This window comes from Canis lupus, chromosome 9 (assembly GCF_011100685.1).
Source record: "Canis lupus familiaris isolate Mischka breed German Shepherd chromosome 9, alternate assembly UU_Cfam_GSD_1.0, whole genome shotgun sequence".
NCBI classification, from domain to species: Eukaryota; Metazoa; Chordata; class Mammalia; order Carnivora; family Canidae; genus Canis; species Canis lupus.
Window position 1 is genome coordinate 37417018 of NC_049230.1, and position 17293 is coordinate 37434310.

At 46.7% G+C, this 17293-nt stretch overlaps 1 protein-coding gene across 6 annotated transcripts in view; it reads right to left on the reverse strand.

Annotated features, from left to right (window-relative positions):
• The window catches only part of HNF1B (HNF1 homeobox B), a 55369-nt gene that overhangs the window by 13210 nt on the left and 24866 nt on the right, over nucleotides 1-17293 (reverse strand). For 3 of the 6 annotated variants that reach the window (XM_038548066.1, XM_038548065.1, XM_038548063.1), the window contains exons 5-6: nucleotides 9899-10059; nucleotides 3103-3235 (exon numbers count right to left, since the gene is read on the reverse strand). In XM_038548066.1, coding sequence (XP_038403994.1) covers nucleotides 3103-3235; nucleotides 9899-10059 — 294 coding nt within the window. Of the gene's footprint in view, nucleotides 1-1633; nucleotides 1733-3102; nucleotides 3239-9898; nucleotides 10060-17293 lie in introns of all 6 variants that reach the window. The other 3 variants (XM_038548062.1, XM_038548064.1, XR_005364644.1) reach the window with 2 other exon arrangements.

The window sequence follows — 17293 nt, forward strand, 5'->3', positions numbered from 1 at the left end:
TTTCTATTCTGGAGATGTGAGGCCTCTGTGGTACTGTTCTGTTTCTACATCCCAAGGCCTCTTCAGAACAGGGCCTGCATTGCAGAGACTAGGTCCCTGGTCCCCCAATCCCCCACTCCATGTGCTCCCTGGGCAGGAATCTGGGGGAGACAGCCAAGCCAGGGTGGGAGTGGGGATGAGAGCATCAGGGGCAAGACACTCCAACCTTTTCCCCAGAGCTGCCAATGTTCCCTTGACCTTGCTTCTGTGAAACGGGGGGCAGGATGGAATGATGAAGAAAATCCAGAAAAAGGTCTCTTTCGGACAAGGGTGTGTGAGATACCTAGAGAGCCTTTCCTGAAATGGAGAAGGTTCCAGAAGTGGGTTTGAGGGAAGTCCTCTAGAGATAGCACAAAGACCTCAGCCATTGCTTACTCAGGGCTGTAGCTGATACTGTTATCAGAAACCTCAAAGGTGAGACCCCTGAGCAGAAGTGAAAGGAGAATAAGCCCCCTCCTGGCTTTCTTGGTGGGGTGCTGGGGCCGGGTCCTCTGATCCCCCTCAGACCAGCACTATCTCCCACTCCCCAGGGGCTCAGGTCCCCAAGCTCGAGTCTCACCTGATACCCTAATATCCTGTTTCCCTCCCCTACCTTCTGCTGTGGTCTCAGTCTCCTTGAGAGGCCCCACGGACTTGCTGCTTCCCCAGGAGCCCACTACTGCTGCTCTTTTGGGAAATCTCTGCCCAGAAAAGCAAATTACCCTGTCAAGAGTGGATGACATTTGAGGGCACAGTTCTGAAACCTGCCTGTGCTGTAGAATCATCTGGGGGAACTCTTTAAGAAATATACATTCCTCCGCCTCACCCAAGACTTAATGAGTCAGAACCTTTGGAGGTGAGGCCCAGGAATCTTATTTTCAACACAGTCTATGATGCTGCCGTGCCTCAATTCCAGGATCGAGAGCCACTGATGTCATTCTAGCTCCCACGGAGTGTGACTCTTGGCCTTTTCACCTGTTTTCTGGGCACTAGGCACAGATTCCTGCCTGAGAAGCTTATTGTCCAGTCCAGTAGGTGAATAGAGAATGAGGAGGAGTCAGCAGTGCCAAGGACTTTGTTATCATATTCTCTGTGGGCCTCCATGGGCCCGAGCAGGACCCTCAGACTCAATGAGACAAGACTGGCCATAGAGGATGCCTGCAAGCAATTCTTTAGCTTGCCACTCCACAGGGCAGGACCACATGTCTCAGCCAAGTTTTCTGATCCTCACCATTCTTCATGCTCCCCCCAACTCCAAGCACACACACATGCACACACACACACACACACATGCATGCATCACACACACACCCTTCCAAGGGCAATGGCCACTCTGGTGCTGCCCATTTGCAATAGGAGATTAAGAATACAGCAAGAAGGTAGAGGAGTATGGGTTGGAAGAAATTACGAGGAACAACATTGAAAAATATGGAATAGCTCCTGGGAAAGCTATTTAGTTCAGCTAGTGCCTAAGAAAAAGATAAGGAGTGTGTGTGTGTGTGTGTGTGTGTGTGTGTGTGTGTATCAGCTAAAGTTTGATGTGGGAAGAAAGAAGGTAAGTGGAATGGTTTGTGTATCTTTTTGGTTGTGGAAATAAAGAGGTGCCATATCTTACCCATGTGTCTTTTAACCAAATCTTCTAGAAGGCAAGCAAGCTGGTTTTACGTATCCTATCTCATTCTCAAACCCTGGTGTTAGTATGGTTACCATATTCCTGTGAAAAGGCAGTAAGTTTAAAATAGTTTTTTATTTTGTGAGTCCTCTAAAAGCTTCTCTATTCCCATATCTCTTTGAAAAAAAAAAAAAGGTGCAGAGTGCACCTACTTCTGAGCAATTGAGAATACAGTGAGAACTACACATGCTCAGTAAAGCTGCATGCCTCCAAGGGCCTAGCCCTGTTTTGCACTCCAAGAGCACATACGCCATCCTCCTCAGAAGTGATCTGAGTTGCTACCTCAGCTAGAGCTGATTTAGGGAGAGAGAATGAAATAGGAAAATGCAGGAACAAAATAAAGAGAAGGTCAGTATACAGGCACTCGATACAGGGAGGTCCCAAGGACAAGAGGATGATATCAGATTGAAAGAAAGATGGCAACGTGCCACCCTCAGATCTCTCCTGAGACTTCTGGGGAATACTTCCCAGGGTCACGTTGATGACTTGGCCTGAGCTGTCAAGATGAAGCCGAAAACATACTGAATACTCATGGACATTAGAGTATTCTGAGAGAGGCAGGGGCACCTGGGCGGCTGATTGTTGAGCATCTGCCTCCTTCTCCCTCTGCTTGTGTCTCGACCTTTCTCTCTGTGTCTCCCATGAATAAATAAATAAAATCTTAAAAAAAAAAAAGAACTCTGAGAGAGGCACCCCCAGGCGTAGCTCCCTCCGCCTTCCTGTGCCCTGACCTGGCCCGTCTGTGAGAGCTACAGGCTTGCTGTGGAACGAGAGCCTCCTAGGGTTGGAAGGACCCGATCCATCCCTAGTCTTCAGGTGTGTTTCTCCTTAAAGACTGAGATGCTACAACAGTTTGCCTCGGAGTTCCCTCTCGCTGTACTGTCACCACTGACCAAAGAGGCATCCTGTGACCTCTTTAGAAGGAAGCCTATCATGGCTCCATCTCCAACCAATATAAACATCAGCACAACTTCCTAGAAAATCTATCACATCCTTAGAGGTAAAAATGAACACAAGACAAAGGTATAAGCTCTGATATTACACATACTCATGCTTTACATAGATTCATAAGCATGTCCTTATGCCCTGTTATTTGATCACCTCAGCAACCCATTTTACAGATGAGGAAACTGAACCCCAGTAAGCTTAATGATTTGCCCCCGAATGCCCAGCTGGTGAGCCGTGACCAAGACTCAATGTGACTCCATCATTTTCTCTTTCTTTAGGCTGAGCAGTCGAAATATTGTTGAGAAGAGAGATAAGGAACAAAAACAAGTGAAATCAAGTCTACGAGTGGCAGGTGAGTTTGAAGGGGGTCTTCTATCAACCTTTTTAAGAATAAGGCTGGCTCCCTTCCCACACTTCCCCCCCCCCCCTGCCCCCCAGGTTTTCTGACCAACAATGGAGCTTACTTTGTGCAATGGCCATGACTCCAGACAGGGGGGTCATGATGAGGTTTTGAGATTGCTGAGGGTTATGATGGGACAGGCTGTGTATATTCGTCAAGGTGCTGACAGGTGGCAGACCACCTCCTGAGACGGAGATCTGCTGGAGAGAGAAAAACAAGTGGAACATGAGTGGACTCTGGACTGCAAAGAACAGCATTCAAAACGATGTGGCTCAGCAATTTCTTGGCACAGCTAATTCACCCAGCCACCCACTCATTGATTCATTAAACAATAATTCACTGAGGCTCAGGCACAGTTCTAGGCGCTGAAGACAGAGAAGTAAAATACACAATAATCCCTCCCCTTATGGTACTTCCATTTATTGACTATCTTTGAGTTATGTGCCTGCGCTTAGGACTTCTTGGGTTTCTGGGTATCGTAGGACTGTCACTTGCTCAATTTGGAAGTATCCTCCATTCTGCTGTATGCCTTCTGTATTATTGGTGCTCAAGACATGTGTTTGCTCAATCCAATCATGAAATGGGCAAAAGACATGAACAGAAATCTCACAGAGGAAGACATAGACATGGCCAACACGCACATGAGAAAATGCTCCGCATCACTTGCCATCAGGGAAATACAAATCAAAACCACAATGAGATACCACCTCACACCAGTGAGAATGGGGAAAATTAACAAGGCGGGAAACCACAAATGTTGGAGAGCATGTGGAGAAAGGGGAACCCTCCTGCACTGTTGGTGGGAATGTGAACTGGTGCAGCCACTCTGGAAAACTGTGTGGAGGTTCCTCAAAGAGTTAAAAATAGAGCTGCCCTACGACCCAGCAATTGCACTGCTGGGGATTTACCCCAAAGATACAGATGCAATGAAACGCCAGGACACCTGCACCCCGATGTTTATAGCAGCAATGGCCACAATAGCCAAACTGTGGAAGGACCCTCAGTGTCCATCAAAAGATGAATGGATAAAGAAGATGTGGTCTATGTATACAATGGAATATTACTCAGCCATTAGAAACGACATATACCCACCATTTGCTTCGACGTGGATGGAACTGGAGGGTATTATGCTGAGTGAAATAAGTCAATCGGAGAAGGACAAACATTATATGGTCTCATTCATTTGGGGAATATAAAAAGTAGTGAAAGGGAATAAAGAGGAAAGGAGAAAAAATAAGTGGGAAATATCAGAAAGGGAGACAGAACATGAAAGACTCCTAACTCTGGGAAATGAACTAGGGGTGGTGGAAGGGGAGGTGGGCGGGGGGTGGGGGTGACTGAGTGACGGGCACTGAGGTGGGCACTTGACGGGATGAGCACTGGGTGTTATTCTATATGTTAGAAAATTGAACACCAATAAAAAATAAATTTATATATAAAAAAAGACATGTGTTTGCTAAAAATAATGCCTGAAGTCTGCGCTAGTGAGAGCAGATAAGGGACTAGGGAAGAAGCACAGGAAAGCTCTCTGACTACAGGCTCCATTAAGTACTTAGCCTCTCAGACATTACCTGACAAACCTCACTGTACTTCCATGAGGCAGACACTTCACAGTAGATCTGCATCAGGTAGATATGGTATCAGGTAGATATATCACCATTTCACTGATAGAAAAGCCAAGGCTCAGAGAAGATACAGATATTGCCTAAGATCCAATAACTCAGCAAGTGGTATATCTAACTGAGGTCTGACTCTAGAAGTCAAGTTCTTGGCTTTTATAGAGGGCCTTTCCATACCCAGGCAATTATTACTGTGGGTTGGGGGAGATCAGCCATCACTGGGCTTCTCTGTCTTTTCCAAATCTCCACTAACCATTAAAAAACTTTTTTCTTTTTATCAAGGTGCTGATATTGTAAAGACAAAGCTATTAAAAATAAGCCCTGGGCTCCAGGTGCCCGCATTCTGTTGCACCATTATATTTTAATGACAGATTAGTAAGAGAAAGCTACAAATTTTAATGTGTTTACATCACACATAGCCACTTTGAATCCTTTTATTTTATTTAATTAATTAACTTATTTATTTATTTATTTTTAAGATTTTATTTATTTATTCATGAAAGACACAGAGAGAGAGAGAAGCAGAGACACAGGCAGAGGGAGAAGCAGGCTCCATGCAGGGAACCTGATATGGGACTTGATCCCGGGTCTCCAGGATTACGCCCTGGGCCGAAGGCAGGCACCAAACTGCTGAGCCACCCAGGGATTCCCTGAATTCTTTTATTAGTGATCAAATCCTTTTATTTATTCCTAATAGTGTCTTTTCCTTTTTGATTTTCTCCACGTTTCCAAGTGTATAATGGCATCACAAGCACACATACTGATAAGGTCTCTTCCTTGCTAGTACTAATATATGTACAGGTCTTATTGCATTGGTCAGAACTTTCTAAATGGTATTAAACAATAACAGCTGTCATAGATGTGCTTACTTTGATTGTTGTTTTCAGAAATGCTTCCAAAGGTTCCCCATTAATTATAAGGAGCTATCAGTTTTACACACACACATATGCACACACACACACACACACACACACACACACACACACACTCTTTTGGTGACAAAGTAGTTTACTTACTATTATAGTTTAAAAATTATTTTTAAGAAAGGATGTCTCAGGGCACCTGGGTGGCTAAGTCAGTGGAGCATGTGACTCTTGATCTTGGGGTTGTGGGTTCGAGCACCATGTTGGGTATAGAGATTACTCAAAAATATAATCTTAAAGAGAGAGACAGAGAGAAGGGAGAGGTGGGGAGGAAGGAAGAGAGATATCTCCTGTCGTTCTGAACTACTCCAGACATTCTTGATGGTATCAGGACCACTGGGAGGGACTTTAGGGTTAGGATACATACATTCATGTCTGAGTAGTCCATTTGCCCTCCTCCCAGAGCTTGTCAAATTAATAAGTCTCACACCAGCACCCAGGTAAGACATTATCTCCCACTCTGACCTTCTGGTCAACCCCACAGCTTCCAAGGTTAATTTGAAAAAGAAAGGAAGGAAAAAAAAAAAAACGAAACAGGTTTGTTTGTGTTTTTAAAACGGGTATCAGAAATCTGTTGGGGGATGTGTCACATGACCAAGAAGGAATTCTGACCACATCAAACAAGAGAGAACCAGCCTGTTTGCTAGACTTGTTTTTTAAAATGTCAGAGTCATTAAAAAAAAAAAAAAATTCAGTAACCTGCCTCCAGACTTCCCTTGGGTAATGTAGTCCTTTGGAGAAAGTCAATGAAGTGACGGTAATCTCTAACGTATCAATGTTTGATTTTAATGGTGAAAGAGAAACGCAGATGCCAATTATAAAAACAACTTCAATGTGCAATGGCATTAAAGTGCTTCTACTTCTACTGATTGTCCTCACTAGATAATGACCCAAGTAGGAAGGGCATTATCACCACTGCTCCTACATTACCAACTAAGAGACTGATCCTCCAAAGAGTTGAGAGACCAGCTCTATGTCAATTGACTAGTGAGTGAGGGAGCCAGAATTCAAACCAAGTTTTGCTGGAATTCAAACCTCTTCCACTTACCATTTTTGGATAACCTTGGTCAGGTTCCTTCCCACTCTAAAACACAACCAGTATTTTCTATTTGCCTCCAGGACTGAAGGAAGCCAGGGGCTGCCAAGGACACCAGTTGTGATTCTAACATGGTAATTTGCTGAGTTTGAATTATATGAATGCTGCCATTTGCGGTACTGTTGCCTATGCCCAGTGCTTTACTGCCTACAAGCTATGAGGTTGGTTTTATTATCCCTACATTGTGGACATGGAAACTGAAGTTGGGGGAAGTTAAGAAATGTGCTCAAGAAATAGTATTGGTGGGGCAGCCCGGGTGGCTCAGTGGTTAAGTGCTGCCTTCAGCCCAGGGCCTGATCCTGGAGACCTGGGATCAAGTCCCACATCAGACTCACTGCGTGGAGCCTGCTTCTCCCTCTGCCTGTGTCTCTGCCTCTCTCTCTCTCTGTGCCTCTCATGAATAAGTAAATAAAATCTTAAAAAAAAAAAAAAAAAAAGTAGTATTGGTCTTAAAAGCAGGCCATCTGCCTCCAAGGCCTGAGCTCTTCACTGGTAGGCTATACTGCTTTGAAACTGTGAAAGTATCCAGTATGTGCTTTTTAATATTTATTATTATTTTTTATCAAGTAAACTCTATGCCTAATGTGGGGCTCGAACTCACTACCCTGAGACCAAGAGCCATATGCTCTACCTACTGAGCCAGCCAGGCACCTTAGTCTGTGCTTTAAGATTGTATTTATTTACTTGAGAGTGAGAGAGACAGAGTGTGTGAGCAGGGGGGAGAAGCAGAAGGAGAGGGATAAGCAAACTCTATGCGCTGAGCACAGAGCCCGATGTGGGGCTCAATCCCACAACTCCAAGATTGTGACCTGAGCTGAAACCAAGAATCTGATGTTTAACTGACTGCGCCCCTCCAGGTGCCCCCTAGTATGTGCTTTAAAAAAAACCCGCAATGTTCAACACACACAAACTGCAACCCTAAATCTATCCAGCTTTTTGTCTATGCAGTTGGGTATGGAAGAGGGAATAGACAGTGCAAAGGAAACTCAATGGATCAGCAATATTTCCAAAACTAATCCCTGGGGAAGATTTTGAATTCACATCCTACCAAAAGTCAATACACAAGAGACTGTTACTCCTTGCACTCTGTAAGGCTTACTCAAAGAACAGCAGTGCTACAAGCCATCCTCACACCAACCCCATGATGCAGGCATTATTATTCCCCATTTTATAGATGAGGAAGCTGAAGTTAAGCCACATCCATCCTATCGCTGATAAACAGCAGAGCCCAAGACGTGGACATACTGGTTCTCTTGCTTGCATTATTTTTAACCATATTCTGCTCTTGCCTTGGTGGACCGCAATCTGTGATGGGCCTGTTATATATTAACAGAGAACATATTCTTGCATTGGGGCATCCAGTAACAGTGACATCACATATGAGCCAGGGTGTTGGAGCCTAGTAAAAAGCCAGTCCCTGCAAACAAGCTCCCAGGTGTTTGCTAACGTTGAGGTGTGCTCTCTTGGTCAATCATCAATCCAATAATCTACTGCCCATTAGGGCACTGCTGAGCAGAACAGGAAGTGAAAAGCATGTCTGTGAGCTGCTTTTGGAGCAGCTCTGGCTTGGGGTGAGGCCACTCGCCTCTTAGGAGAAAGAGCAGCAGGATCCAAAGGGAAACCCGAAGGACCTTCCAGCAAGAGGAGTGGAGACTTGGCAAGACTAAGTCAAGACCTCTTCCATAAGATTCCCCTCTTATGGGGATCCCGTTGGGCAATCCTTAGCCCTAACCTGTTGGGGTCTCAAAGTGACTCATGAAGATTTGCCTGTGCCTCTTTCAAGGTAGCCACACAGACTGTTCTTCATGAAGAAGAAGCATAGGGGATGATGGGAAGGGCAAGGAGACTACAACAGGCCTCCCCAGGAGCACCTTTTCGTTTGCACACACCCCTATGAAGGGGCAAGGGGGAGAGTAGCTCATTTGCACAGACTACTACCTGGGCTAGCGCTCCCCTTGGAAACTACACTTTGTTTTCCCTCCAGGGATATGGGAACTCAATCACCTGTGACTTACCATTCCTATGTTGCCTACATAGCACACACGTCAAGAGCTGAAATGGCATCTGCTCCCTGTTCCCCTTCCCCCCCCACCCCCCTGCTCTGGCCCCCACCTGCCTCTGGGTCAGACAACTTGAGGGAATGTGTGCAGCTCCACCTTGAGTGTGAAAGCCAGGAACCTGCAGCTCCTCCCCCACTGAAACACAGAGCATGACCCAAAGAATAAAGTTTTCCATTTCCTGCCCTCCCTAGTGTCGTAATGCCTGTCTCTCTCACCCGCTGCGCTCCCCTGCACTTGTGTGCCTAGGGAATTAGAGCCTTGAATGTTCAAAGAGTCTATTCCTCATCGAGTGTGCTAAATTTACATCTGGGCGTAGGCTGTGGTGACCACAGAAAACTTCATTTAAAGAGAGTAACACTGACAGTAACATAACACCACCACCGCTATCATTTCTTGAATATTTAACACCGTGCCAAGTTTTTCCCCTCGTTAGCCCATTTGTTCCCCCAACAACTGTATTGTTACTACGCCCATTTTATAGTTGAGAAAGAGAGACCTAGAGTAGTTCCGTAACCTGCCCAAGGCTACACAGCTATTAAGTGCCTGAGCTAGGATTTGAACCCTGTTCACTGGCACTTCAAAGTCGGTGTTTCTCGCTCACCCTGCAAGCATTGCCCCACCCCACCTGCCATTCTGTGCTGTGCTCTTCACTGACTTGCCATTGGATGTCCAGTTCAAGAAGCCTCTCTCCACCTCCTGCCACCTCCTAAGTCCTGACTTGATTTCTCTCCTTGCTAGGACCAGGGGGTGGTAAAAAGAAAGAGGGGGCTTGTTTCAAAGTGAAGTGTTCTCTAAGGTGAAAAAACTGGCTTTGGAGGCCTTAGTGGTGGGGGTATGAATGAACATTTTATCAACACAAATGTCATTGGCACCCCCAAAACAAACAGTGTCCCACCCGGCTTGCTCCTTTATGAGGCATTCAATCAATAAAACGAGAGCAGAACTCTGTCAGATTTATTGGCTAGGTTCAAACTGAACACCTCTTCCACCCTCCAAAGGCTGGGTCACTGGTTCTACCTTTCCGTTCCAACTCTGGACAGCCCCCATCTTCCCCTATGGGGCTACAATGGCTCATTGTTTGAGGCAGGCCTTGTGAGAAGTTGTGTTTGTTTTGCCTCTTATCTTATCAGCTCCACAGCTACAATGGCCCAGGTGTACTCACCATTTTACCATCAGGTGAGAGGAGATTGTGGCCAGGGTCCAGACTGGCTGGGGAGACTTGCTGTAAAACAGACTGGCTGGTCACCATGGCGCTGTTGCCATGGTGGCTGATTGTTGAGGAGGAAGTGACCTCATTGCTTCCCTGCTGGCTGTAGCGCACTCCTGCAAAACAACCCAGACCCAACAGCAGACATGAGTGCCCCCGGGGACTTGGAACTCTGGCTCGCTCCCCTTGTTTGTGAGGGCGGATAATGAGAATACCAAGTTGCCTTCTTCCTCCCCTGTCTACCTACAAGAAACACTGGCCATCTTTCTCTAGGGTAAAGGTGGCCTGGCCTCCACTTTGATTCCAGAATGTAAGCTCCACGAGGGCAGGACGTTTTTATCTGTTTTGTTTTGTCTGTTACTAAAGCCCTAGTACCTTGGCACTTGGTTACTCCTCAAAATATATCTGTCAAGGGAAGGAAGGAGGGAGGGAGGGAGAGAAGGAAGGAAGGAAGGGAGGGAAGAAGGAGAACAAATGAAAGGATTCTGATTGTTGTTGCTTTAGCATGGTTCTTTCAGGTTTTAGGGGCTGAGATTGGCCCTCTCTTCCTGGCTAGAGTATTTCTTTTATTCTTTGAAATGCCTTCTAGAAATGTTTCCCTGGCATCTCTTGGCAATGTGGGGCTGCAAAGTGTGAGTAGACCCATTCTACAAAGACCCATATCTACCCTTGCCCAAGGTCCCCTGCAAGAGCGATAGCAAAAGGCATCAAGTCTCTGTGCACCATGGTTTTGGCTGAGCCTGAGAGGCCCTGAGGGGACAAGGGCAGAGCAGGACAGGGATGGGGCTGCAGCTGGGAGTCTTTGGCTCTGCAACTCACATTCCTCTGATGGGGTCCCATTTGGCTGACTTCCAGGGCCCAGGGGAAGGCGCGTGTGCCAGGGTAGGGCAGGCAGCACATGCAGGCCGGGTGTGGATGCTTTAGTAAACCACTGCAGTTTGGTCTGCAAGGGAGGGGAGAACCACACATGTTTATGGCCTCAAGGCTCTGACCCTCCTTCTCGCTCAGGAACCAAAACAGAGGTCTGCACTCAGGAAAGGGCAAATGCTAAGCAAAAAGTAGCCTATTGAAGGAAGCCAAGGGGGGGGAGGTGCAAAGAGCCTGTCTCCTTCGCTTAGAGTCAAAGTCCCGCTGAATGTGCCCCCTGAAACAGCCAAAGACAGAGCTGGGGATCACTGGGACATCTCACCCTAAGCTCAAAGCCTGCAAAGACCATGCTCTTGCTTTTCACTTGGGATTCGATACAAGGGTTTAAGGGACCTTGTTTCTTCCTGCAAAGGGATGAGACCAAATGCTCTAGGCATGCAATTGTTTGGAGAGATGGGCCAGCTGCACTTTTCCATTTGCCAGCTTTCCTCACATTCACCCTCGTTGTATGAAGTATCCTGATTCTATTGGTCTGTTTCCTGCTGCTCTGCTTCCTGCTCCCCCTGGAGCCCTGCCCGCCAGATGAAGCTACAACACCCCCACTCCTCCCCAGGGGCCACACAAGCCACCATAACCGGCAACTTCCAAATCACTAAGATGAAGCTTGCCAAGAGCAGACCAAGCCAGTTTTCTTGGCATGGCCCAAAGGACGTCACCCAAAGCTGATAGGACCAAGAGCTTCAGAGGGCCGGGAAGGAAACAGACAAGTGCCAAGGCAAAGCTCTAACCCTTGAGAGCAATCTGCTTGACTCAGAGTGGCTTTATGCCTTCTTCTATCTGTGGTTGGCTCATCCTGAGTCTAGGGGCTGCTGGTGGGGGTGGTAGTGGCAGTGGGACAGCATTGGCATATATAGTAGCTCTTGGTCTAGGGCACTGCATTTTGGGAGGAACGGGAACTATGAAGCTAAAAGGAGGAAAGGCTTCCCTGCCTCCAAACCAACACCCCCTGAGCAGCCCTGCCCATGTTTCTCCACATGTTATCTGCGGCCCCAAGGTCTCCAATTTACCCCCTTCTACTTCATCTCGATGGATCACCTGAGATTCTTTTTTTTTTTTTTTTTTTCAGTCACATTTCCCACTGAGCTCCTGGCAGGAGGTGTCCAACAGCTAGCTCACAGTGTTGTTATGGAGAAGAAGAAAGATGTGTGCCTTATGAGCTTGGGAGGCAGAACAGATCCAAAGGAAAAGAGGGAGGCAGATTTAGTCAGTAACAGGAAGGATTTTCTGACAAGGGGGCACAAAGAGGAGACTGCTCAGGAGCTGAGTTTGGCTCAGAAGCTAGCCAAACTCAGGCTCGAATCCTGACTTTGCCCTTAGGAGATGTGTGATCTTGTGCCATAGCTATATCTCATGCGATGGAGGGAATGCTTCCTTAACAGGGCTATTTTGAGGTAAGAGAAAATATCTATAAATTCCCTAGCATAATGCTAAATAAATGGTAATGCTAGGTAGAGAGGGAGTTAGTATGGAGATGGACCCCAGGGTATTTGCCCTAAGACTCTAGGATTCTAGACAACTTAGGGCAGACTCTAAGTACTGAATGGAGTGACCCGTTCGTGAAGAATAGTTCCCAAAGAATCCTACCTTGTGGAAGCACTGATGTTTTGCCTTGGAAGCAACTTGGGAGGCAGGCCTGGCCCCTGCCCCACTCATTCTTTCCTTTTGAAGGGACTGGACTTCACCCTGTTTTCTCCTGCTTTCTCTGACTCCCTGGCCAGCTATTTACCTCCCCAAGATGCTCTGCTCCTGAGAGAGCGGTGATAACGCTGGGAGTTAGGTGTGTGTTCACCTCCCAGCCTGTCTCCACCATCGATTCAGCCTCAAGTCAAACAGACTCTGGTTTTAGCCTATTTAATTTGGCCGGAGGGAGACGGCCAGTCCTCTGATGATCAAATATGGGTCACGGGAAGGCTTCTCCCCTACTGCAGGCTACATAATTATTTATTTAAAAATAATTAACCAAGGATATCCGCAGGAAACAAAAGCCTTTTTTAGGAGGGAGCCTGGCAGATGAGGGGCAGGAGCCATTTGTTAGAACCCAGGCAGTGTAGCCCACGGCTGCTGTGGTTTTCAAACCTTGTTTTCTACCCCAGCAGAACTTCATTCTACGAGAAATGTAAGGGTGGGGCTGCTCTGTTTAAGGACTGATGAGCCTAGACCTCTGGCTAAGGGAGAGCATCGGGCTGGGGGCTAGGAGATCCCTGTGTGATCTCAGCTTTGCCATCAGTGTACTGGGTGAACTCCAACTTCCTCATCACTGAGCCAGAGGACTGCCCGCTTTAGGAGGGAGCTGTTATCACTGTTGAGTGTGGTGGGAGCGAGGCAGGGGGCTGCTCACCAGCTCCAGATTCGCCTGTAACCTTGCCCACCAGTGCTCCTCTCACCAGGAGTTTGGCAATCACTCTGGACCCAGGCAGCCACCTTAAAGGGGGTGTGGAGGTGGAAGGTGTATCACAAGATATCTGCTGGCAATCCACCAAGAATAGGTGTTCTCATTAGAGGAAAGAGAGGCCAGGTCCTTGTGTATTTCACAAACTCAGAAGAGCGCTTCAGAGAAGGAAAGTGGAGGAGGCTCTGGAAGTCAGGCAACCTGGGTTTAAATCCTGGCTCTACCACATATTAGTTGTGTGACCTTGGGGAAGCTACTCAACCTCCCCGAGCTTCGGTTTCTTTGCAGTTAGCAATCTCTGTCCCTCAGGTCACTGGGAAGAAGATGAATGATTTAAGGGATGTGAAAGTCTATGCCAGAACATGCTTGGCATAGAACAGTTGTTCAAGATACCTCACTTCCTTCTACTTTGGTATTGTCTTTGTCTTAAAGACATTTCAGGAAGGCTGAGTTCACAAAACTTTATTGAGCATCTATTACATGCCAGGTACTGTACTAGGAAGGTGGAATGACCTCTTCCTTTCTTCTTTCACCCCTATAAGCTTTGAACACAAATATACCACAAGGGCTCTGGTTTAATACTGACCAACCAAAGATGCCAGGTTAATAACAGCCTCAGAGGGCCCCATAGGAGATATGATAATCCAGAAGGTGACCTTGTACCTTGCACTCACTTCTTCGCTCAAGGTATTCATTGGCCATGTCCCCATCACTGGTCTCAGGAACCATAGCAAGTGTGTCCAGTAGCAAAAGTCATCCCAGCTAGAATCTAGAGACATTCCTGAGATCCTTGTGAGGCGCTGACCTATTTCACCTGTTCCTACGCCTTTGTATTTTGGGGCTCTTTCTGAATTCCTGATGGCATGTGGGACAGAGACAACTCATCCAATTTCTATCCAATATGACTGGTCAGAAGTATCAAAACATGAACAAAGCTCATGGTTCCAGAAGCCAGCATCTCCACATTCTGCTTCCTGCACCAGCATCCACCTCTCCAGGGCACTCTTCACACTGCTGCAGCTTGGGATTTCTTTCTAAAACAAACTTGCACCATGTCCCTGCCCTGTTTGGAAACCTATCATGGCCCCTCACTGCCTTCTGGAAAAGCCCCACTAGCAAAGATCAGCAGGATTAGGCTTCTGTGACTGCAGCCCCTTATTTGCATCATTTCACATGACATCCCATACAGCCGTGTCAGGGCACCTGCCATCTCCTGCCTCAGTGCCTTGGCTTCTGCTGTCCCCTCTGCCTGGAAAGCTCTTCTCTTCTTCTCCATCTTTTTAAGAGGGCTAAGTTTTACCTCTTCTGTGAAGCTCTCCTTGATTCATCCTTATAGTCATCTACTTTGCCCTTTTGTATTTTACATGCAGCTGAGACCCTTCTGCTGTTCCCTCTGCCTGGAAAGTTCTTCCCTTCTACATCTTTTTAAGAGGGCTAAATGTCACCTCCTCTACGAAGCTTTCCTTGATTCATCTGGTAGTTATCTGCTTTGCCCTTTTGTATTTTACATGCAGTTGAGACCCTTACAACAGGAGTTGGTCACTCAGCCCTATAATGTTCCTATGATAGGATACTTTTCTTTCCCTCTTAAAGGAAGGGATGGCTTTTTACTCATTGTTGCATCCTCAGAGGCTAACACAGAGCCTGGGACTGTGAATATTTACTGAAAGAAGGAATGAGCCTGCAGCTGCTTTGAGCATCCAAGCTCTAGAGCAACGGATCATCCCTTCTGGAAGAAGGAGAAAATACAGCCAGCCCTGCAGCAACTGGTATTAAGTGTAGATCTGTTCTAAATCTATTGATACATTATGGAATAATCTGAGCATACCATGAACTTCACATTTGAGGAATTCATAAACTTGCACCCAGCTGAGCAGAGTCACACAGGAAAACATTAAACACACTAGTGTGCATGCACGTGTGCACACGTACACATACTCTTCAAGCATCTACCAGCTATCAGCTACCATCAGTTCCCTGCATGTGCTATATGCCATGTCCATCCACATCTGGAGTTATAGCTTTCCCTCCAATTTCCAACAGTCCTCCGCCCTACTTCATGTTAACTCACAAGCTGTAGCCCTTTGGACATCTGCTTCCGCAGGCAAACTTCAGGACTTGTTCAAGGTAAAATGCCGTATTTATTATTGTATGGCATTTATGCATTTCCTAACTATTTAACAGGTATATAACTCTGCTAATGTTTTTATTAGATTCTTATCTTTTTAAAGGGTGTCACTGAAGAAGTTTTGAGTAGGGTGCCTTTAACCCCATTTTTCCCCCATAAACCCCATGGTTTTTATTGCGTGACTTTACAGAGCATGGTGGTTTTTATGATGTAAATGTCAGGTTCTATAGAACTGACTGTGCACCTGTGTTCAAAAGACAGACACAACTGCCATGCAGGAGGACCCAGGAGAGGACCTGCTAACCACAGGGATTTTTCAGAAACTTGTTCTTCTGGGGCTGAGAACTACAACTCTCTTAGCACTTCTAAAAACAGCCAGAATTCCACAATTCCAGAAGTCAATCAGCATCTGGACATTTGAAACTAATATTCTCTCTCTTTCTCTTTCTGTCTCTCTGTCTTGATGATTCTGGGCCAGTCAACTTCTGGGTCTTGTTTTTTTTTTTTTTTTTTTTTTTAAGATTTATTTATTTATCTATTCATGAGCAACACAGAGAGAGAGAGAGGCAGAGACACAGGCAGAGGGAGAAGCAGGCTCCATGCAGGGAGCCCGACATGGGACTCGATCCTGGGTCTCCAGGACCATGCCCTGGGCTGAAGGTGGCACTAAACTGCTGAGCCACCTGGGCTGCCCTGGGTCTTGGTATTTTTATCTACAAGATGGGCATATGGATCTTCCTTCCTTGGAAGCCAGAATGATGAACGAATAAGGTTAGAGAAGCACCGGGTTTTCCAGGAAGAGAAAAAGCTAGGCAAATAGTAGAGCAATGTCAGCCAGGAGAGCATGACCAGAGTCACTCTTTTTATATAGTAAGTGGGAAGAGGGAGGTGTTGCCTCCTCGGCAGCATGAGGCTCAGCTTGGCCCCATGTGGCCTTAGGCTCTGAAGCCAGGGGGTCCTTTTTACTGGGGTCTGTGAGTTGCACCCAGAATCTGGTGGGATGCCTTTCACCCTTGACATTTCAAAGCCAATCTCCCATCCCTGATAATGCAGGAATGTTCCTCCGGCTGATGGACCTCTGCCAGCACGAATGAGCGTCCCAGCCACCAACAGAGTAAACATTACTCAACTAGCCAGAGCTCTGGCACACACATTCTTCCCCTGTGTTTCTAACCTCATGCAGAGCACAGCCCAACCCTGTTGGGTCTAGAAACTGGGAATTTAAGCCCAGGCATGAGGGAGCGTGTGAAGGAGAAAAGGAAACAACTCTGTCCATCAATTATGGGCAGACAGACCTGTCTTTCCGACGATGCCAAAACACAGGGCCAGGGAGGGGACCAGGAGGAATTAGGTCAGTCCTGATGGACCCTATCGTAATGCATTCTCTGAAACCCACTGCCCCTTTTCCCATAGAGGAGTCACTTTCTTTCTTTTTTTTTTTTTATTTTTAAAACAGATTTTTATTTATTCATTCATGAAAGACACACACACACACACACACACACACACACACACACAGAGGCAGAGACACAGGCAGAGGGAGAAGCAGGCTCCATGCAGGGAGCCCGACACAGGACTCGATCCCGGATCTCCAGGATCATGCCCCAGGCTGAAGGCAGGTGCTAACCCGCTGAGCCACCCAGGGATCCCCAGGAGTCGCTTTCTTGAGGAAAGAGGCAGAGATACAAATGATTCAGTCTAGGAAACTTCTAAGACACTCATCTGGGATAAAAGAATGTGTACCCTTCCCTGGCTTGCAACTGGGAACCCAGAACCAAAAGCTTTAAATGAAGGAGATGGCACTGCTACCTCAGCATCCTCATCGGTGACACGGGACCACTGCCAGGCCTTAGATTGCCTCCTCTCTGGGGATAAAGATTAATGTTTGCAAAGAGTTTAGGAGATT